Consider the following 6,596-nt stretch of genomic DNA (forward strand, 5'->3'; position numbering starts at 1 on the left):
CATAAGAAGATGGGAAAAATCAACCACTGTAATTATTCCATTTAAAAATTACTTGCGGGGCTGGAGAAATGGCTCTGAGGTTAAGAGCACCAAGTGCTCTTCCAAAGGACCCTGGTTCAATTCCCAGCACCTACATAGCAGCTCACCACTGTCTGTAACTGCAGTTCCAGGGGACCCGTCACCCTCATACAGACATACATGTAGGCAAAACACTAATGTTCATATAATAAAAATAAATAAAATAAAAAAAATGATACATGTTGAAAAAATACTTGCATTTATTCTTAGGATATTTCATGCATATATATGTGTATGTATGTGTACATGTGTTTACATGCACATACATACATACATACATACAGATATATATTTATAGTCTTGATCATATCCACATCCATTCTCCTCCACCTCCCTCTGCCCTCTCTAGCTGTCCCCTTCCCAGCTTCAAGTCCTTCCCATCTCTTTAACCATTTGGAAGTACAGCTCAGTGTTAGGCAGACACACTGTCCACCTCCACTGAGTTTCTGAACCTTCCGTCTCCCCACCCCTCCCCCACCCCCAGGCGTTGGCTGAAGTGGGCTCCTGTAGACATCTCTGGAGTCACCCGGTCTTTTGGACTGGTTTGTTTCACTCAGCATAGTGTCTGTCAGAATCTCCTTTCCCTCAAGGCTGAGCTGTGGTTGCCAAGGCAGCTACAGTTTTTATTTGTCCTTTCATCCTCAGGTCGGGCTCTGGGGTACCTGCTGTAACCCCAGTTCTCATGTGTGGACATCAAGGAAGAGCTCTTTTCTTTGTTCACTGAATAGCGTTGTCTTCTACCCTCAGTTGCCGTGCAGACAGTGTATGTGCAGCAGCCTGTCTCCTTTTATGACCGTCCTGTCCAGATGTGCTGTCCATCCTGCAGCAAGATGATCGTGACCCAGCTGTCCTACAATGCCGGCGCCCTCACCTGGCTGTCCTGTGGCAGTCTGTGTCTGCTGGGGTGAGTGTAGCCCTGTGGTCTCTGGAGGGTTCCCTCTATGGATATTGATATTCAGACTGGGGACTTAGCTGTGGCGGGGCTGTCCTGTGAGTTACAGGAATGTGTGTATTTGTGTGAGTGCACATGTGTATGCATGGTTTAGAGGCTAAGCTTAGCGGTTTGTCTTGTCTATTGAGACAAGTGCTCACTGCTCTTAGACCCCCCCAAGTAAGTTAGGGTAGCTGGACAGTAGCCCTGGAGACCCCTCTGTCTCTACCTCCCCAACCCCAGGACTACAAGTTGGTTCCATTGTGCCTGGTTCCTCACTCACTACCTCACAGATAATTTATAAAATTGCTTCCCTTTTTCTTCGTGAGTGTGTGTGTGTGCGCGCGTGCATGCACGCGCACTCGCACATGTCGAGGTCAGAGGACAACTTTCAGTGGTCAGTTCTTTCCTTCTACCTGGTGGTTCAGGGGAATTGAACTTGGGCCCTCATGCTTTCAAGGCAACTTCCTTACTGACTCAGTTATCTCCCAGATACCTGTAGGAATTTTCTTTCTTTTGTTTTTATGGTAGTGAGGCCTCTGAGAGCTCAGCCTCAGCTTGCTGGATTAGCTCTCTGTCTATACACCCCAGCCTGTTTTAGGATGTTAAAGCTGACCATGGCAGAGTCCTGTAATTCAGCGCCAACAGACTGAGGTGAAGTCAGGAGGAGTGAAAATTTGGGTGCAGCCTGGGTAACAGAGTGAGACCTTGTCTCAACAAAACACAAAACAGGGCTGGCAATATGGCTCAGCAGGTAAGGGTGCTTGCCCTCAAGCCTCACAACCTGAGTTTGATCCCCAGAACCCACATAGAGAGACCTGACTCCCAAAAGTTGTCCCCCGACTTCCATGTTTGCACCATGACACATACGTATTCGCATATGCACCATCAATAGATGGATGTAAAAATTAAAAATGAAAGCCTGGAGCAGTACACCTGGTCTCAGCTTTCTAGAAGCTCATAAAGGACAGCCACCAAAAATCACCCCTGTGCCTGCTGAGTGCCCGTAGGTGGGAACTCTGCTCAAACACATGTGGAAATCACTGGTGTGTTCATGTAGAGCAGCTGTTCACATCTGCAGAGGGTGGAACCCTCAGGCTTCTCCTTCTAGAATTTCATGACCTAAATAATAATTTTTGCTTGACCGCGAGAGAAGCTTCAAACATTCCGTACACTAACACACTTTACAGGTCTCCCCTCAGCCAGGCTTCGTGCTTACAACCTAGGTGTTTTCCCATTGCCAGTGCAGAGGATCACATAAATATTTATATCTGCACTGAAAGCGATGCTGGTCTCTGCTCTGGAAGAGAAATCTGAGCAAAAGCAATCGCAGGTAATAGCAGGAGCCTCACCCTTTCTGGCCTGTGTGCCACTTAGAAAGCCATTACTGCATGTTCTTTCCTGGAAGAGCAGGGACCTCAGCTGCTAGATGACTGGCCCGCATCTCTTCACCGTCTTCTTGTGACTTTAGGTGGAGAGGGGACAGCATTGTTCTTCCTTATTTCAAAGTGAAGAACCCTTGAGCCTCTGTTCTCTGGGGAAGAAGTGGGCTGCGACGCAGGCCTGTTGGCCCATCCTTCTCTGTCTTCCTATGTGGACTCTGACAGCCATCCTCTGGGCAGAAAGGCTTAAATAAAAGTTCATTGCTAACCAGGTCTGCCATCCCAGCACTTAGGTGTGAGCAGGAGGATCACAAGCTCAGGGCCTACCTGGGTACCTGAGTGGACAGTGTCCATAAGAAAGCCATGCATAGTGGTACACACCTGCACTCCCAGCATGCCTGAGGCTGAGGCAGGGGATCAGTAGTTTAAGTCCAGCCTCTGCCACATAGGGAGTTTGAGGCTGCTCTGAGCCACATGGACCGTGTTTGCAAAACAAAAGTAAACCAAGGGTTGGGGTTACGCCAGAGTACTGAGTGGTGGAAAGCTCACCGAGTGTGTGAGGTGCAGTTTCTGTCTTCAGTACCACAGATTGCTGCTGGACCTGATGGCACACATACATCACTCTAACCTTGGAAAACAGAGATAGGAGTATATAAGTTCAAGGCCAGGTAGAGCTATCTGGTAAGACCCCATCTCATAAAAAACAAAGCAGCCAGCTGTGATGGCTCAGGAAGGCAGATCTGAGGTCAAGGCCAGCCTGATCTACATAGGGAGTTCCACATCAGCCAGTATTACACAGTGAGATCCTGTCTCAAAAGGAAAGGGAGGAGATTTTCACTGCTTTGAGATATTTGTATTAAAACTACCTATTATCTTTGAAATGGGCATGGGGCAGCACAAGGTCAGCCTCATGTGAGCCAACTTCTCAGGTCGACGTTGACTTTCTGTCTCTTCTTTTCCCAACTTTTTAATCATTTTGAGACGTGGTCTTACCATGAATCAGATTCCCTCAGGCAGATGACTTCCCTTCTCTGGGTTTGAGTACCCACAAATCTGTCTCCTGGGGGCATGGTGAGGATGCGGTCAGTGTGCCTGGAGTTGCAGGGACCTCACAGGTTAGAGGAGTGAGCAGGCAACAGTGGGCTGTGTTCCCACCATGGGCCCAAGGCTCTAGGAAGTCCCATTCATGAGCAAAAGATGGCTGTTAGGAGGGTCATGTGGGGACATGGATTTCCTAGTCATGAGAACCCTAAAGACAACTTTGCTCCTGGCTAAACCCAGCCATTCTTGTTTAAGTTTGACTGGATGCTGCCAGCCTCCTTTATTGGTTCTGCATGTTCATACTCTTCATATTCATGCTGCTAGGCAGGGCTGAAGAACAGGCAAAACACAGGCCATGGGGCCATCTAACATGTCTGACACGTGGACTGTGCCCGTTACAAAGCAGTAACGTCATCTAAGATGACGATGACCTCTCCATCTTCCGCCTTCTCTCCCTCCTCCTCCCTCTCCTTCTCTTATATAGGGTCTAATGTAGCTCAGGCTGGCCACAGTGTATCCAAAGATGTCCTTGAGCTCCTGATCCTCCTACCTCTACCTATCTAGTGCTGGGATTACAGCCCTGCACTACCATGTCTGGTTTTATATGGTGCTCGGGATGGAGCCCAGGGCTTTGTGCATTTAGGCAAGCACTCTGCCCACTGAGCTACAGTCCCAGAATGCTCCTCCTAATGCCCCGGATGGAGCCCAGGCCTCCCACATGCTGGGCAAGTGCTCTACCACTGAGCTACATCCTGAGTGTCAACGTTTTGATGCCTTTTGAGTCTCACTGTATAGCCCAGGCTGCCTTTGAGCTCAAAATCCTCCTGCATCTGTCTTTCTAGTGATAGGATGGCAGGTGTACCCTCATGCCTCGCTCTGCCACATGCCATCTTTACTCTGTTTGGCACATCTTTTTGAAGGGATGCCATCTTTGGGTTTAGGGGCCCACCTAGAGTGTCCAGAGTGGCCCTGTAACAAGATCCTCCCCCTTCCCTTTTGAGTCAGGGTCTCATGTATCCAAGGCTGGCCTCCTGCCTCCATCTCCTGAGTGCTGGGATTATGGGTTTGCACACCTGGTATCGGGGATCAGTCACTGGGCTTTGTACATACAGGGATAGGTCTTCAGCTCCAGGTTAGCCCACCAAAGACCCTTCAGGAGGTTCCAGTACAAGGATGTGAACGCATGTTCTTGGTGTTGGTGACATGTTCCTTATGTCTCTCTGTCCTCCCTCCCAGGTGCATCGCTGGCTGCTGCTTCATCCCATTCTGCGTAGATGCCCTGCAAGATGTGGACCATTACTGCCCCAACTGCAAAGCCCTCCTGGGCACCTACAAGCGCTTGTAGGACTTGGCCAGCCAGCCATAGGGGAGATGGTAGATGCATGCTACCGGAAGTCACCTGACCCTTGCCCAGCCCATCCAGAAGAGGCACCTACCTTGATTTCATCTCTTCATGGGCTCCATCTTCGTGTGTCTTTTGGGGGGAAGGGTGTCAAAACAGTAACAAACCTCCAAACCCCAGAAGTTGCTGCTTGGAGTCATGCCCTGCACATGCAAAGACATGGACCTTGAGTGTTTCAAGGGCTTCTTGCCTGCCCAAGTCACCCCCACTAACTGTGATTGTTACCCCATTTACCTCTCCACTGATCTGCCATTGGCTGGCTCCTCTCCTCCTCAGTGGGCCTTCCTGTTGGCATCTCAAACCCAGAAGCCAGATTGCCTTATTTTTCACTGTTTAGCCTGATCTTTTCTGTCTCTCCCTATCCCTGATGGCAGAGACCTTGCCTTAGAGACTGTGGTTCTGTAATTGCAGACTTCTCTGGCTCTCAGAATCACTTTAATTTCATAGGTTTCTGTTTTGTTTTGTACACAGAAGGGCTGCCAACACCCACCAGACGTATACGGAGAAGGTTACAAGTACAAAATAAAAAAGAACAGTTGGGCCGGGTTTAATCATAGCCCCTCCTGCTCAGCCCCACTCCTGGGGGGAGGGCTGCTTCTTCCTTACTGTCCTGTGAGCTCCTGTTGTTCTTAAAACACATTTGGAAGTTACTTGGCAGGGAGACATTTCTATAATAATTTTTGTGATCATAATACATTCTTCATTTTTCCATTTGCTGGTATGTTTTCAGTTGGTTTTGTTTTAGTTTTGATATACAGTCTGTCTTTGTGGCCCAGCCCAGCCTTGAACTCTCAATGGTCCTTCGGTCTTTGTCTCTCAAATACCCAGAGCTCTAGATATGTGCTACTGCCCCTCCTGGGGTTTTGTTTTGCTTTTCAGCAAATAAGGTAATTTCATCTACTGCCAAATGGGTTTGATGTGGTTTTGAAAACCTTGTCTGTGTGGGGCCTCTTTGGAGAATAAGGGGACCCCTGTTTGAGCCCATGCTACGATGCTGGGAGTTTGGCCACTGGAACACCCTCAAGAGAACCTGAAGTGTGATTTTATTTTTAGAGATGAGCTGGTGTGGCCCCAGCATGGCCTTCAGTACCAGAGGACCAGATGGAAGGACGCCAAAGGCAGGTCGGGTCTCCTTCCAGAGTGACCACTCCGTCGTGTTTAACGTGACACAGCCCAGCCACCTTTATAGGAGGTCCTGTCTCCAGCTGAAACCCACATAGGAGCTGCTGCAAACAATAATGTATGAAGTCAGTCTGCCCCTGGACTGCATATTGGTTAAGATACAGTTCTAACCATTGTCTGAGCTGTTCATGCAATGATCCAGAAACACTGGCCATCATTTTTGCAGTGAATTATGAGTACCATATACAACTTTTAAACAAATAAAATCTTTGGTCACTCGGTGAGCGCTTCAGTTCACCTGCTATGAGGAAAAGCCTTGTGTTGTGTTTCCAGGCATTGCCCAAAGAATCTTAAGTTTCTCTGTTATGCTAGAAAATCCTTCGTGACCCACACCTCAGGCTTGCTGAATGCTCACCCACAGCAAGATGACCGTTGCTAACGAGTGGCATTCGAAGATTTGGCTGTTGGGAGCCCACGGGCGTCATCGATGGCAGCAGGCCACGGCTTTCAAGTTTTAATAAAATGCCAAGAAGAAAGCTGTCCTCATTCATTCTCTGAACAAAACCCTCCTTGTTCATTGACTGGGGTGGCTGAGTGATGCTGGGAGTTGGGGGTACCAAGCCAGAAATGAGGGCACCAC

At 48.7% G+C, this 6,596-nt stretch overlaps 1 protein-coding gene across 2 annotated transcripts in view; it reads left to right on the forward strand.

Annotated features, from left to right (window-relative positions):
• Litaf (lipopolysaccharide induced TNF factor) overlaps positions 1-6,263 on the forward strand; it is a 34,863-nt gene extending 28,600 nt beyond the window's left edge. The window contains exons 3-4 of one of the 2 annotated variants that reach the window (XM_027424787.2): positions 826-982; positions 4,669-6,263. In XM_027424787.2, coding sequence (XP_027280588.2) covers positions 826-982; positions 4,669-4,777 — 266 coding nt within the window. In that variant the 3' untranslated portion in view covers positions 4,778-6,263. The remainder of the gene's footprint in view (positions 1-825; positions 983-4,668) is intronic. The other variant, XM_027424788.2, reaches the window with a different exon arrangement.
• Positions 6,264-6,596: the final 333 nt, after the last annotated feature.

This window comes from Cricetulus griseus, chromosome 7 (assembly GCF_003668045.3).
Source record: "Cricetulus griseus strain 17A/GY chromosome 7, alternate assembly CriGri-PICRH-1.0, whole genome shotgun sequence".
Taxonomy (NCBI): domain Eukaryota; kingdom Metazoa; phylum Chordata; class Mammalia; order Rodentia; family Cricetidae; genus Cricetulus; species Cricetulus griseus.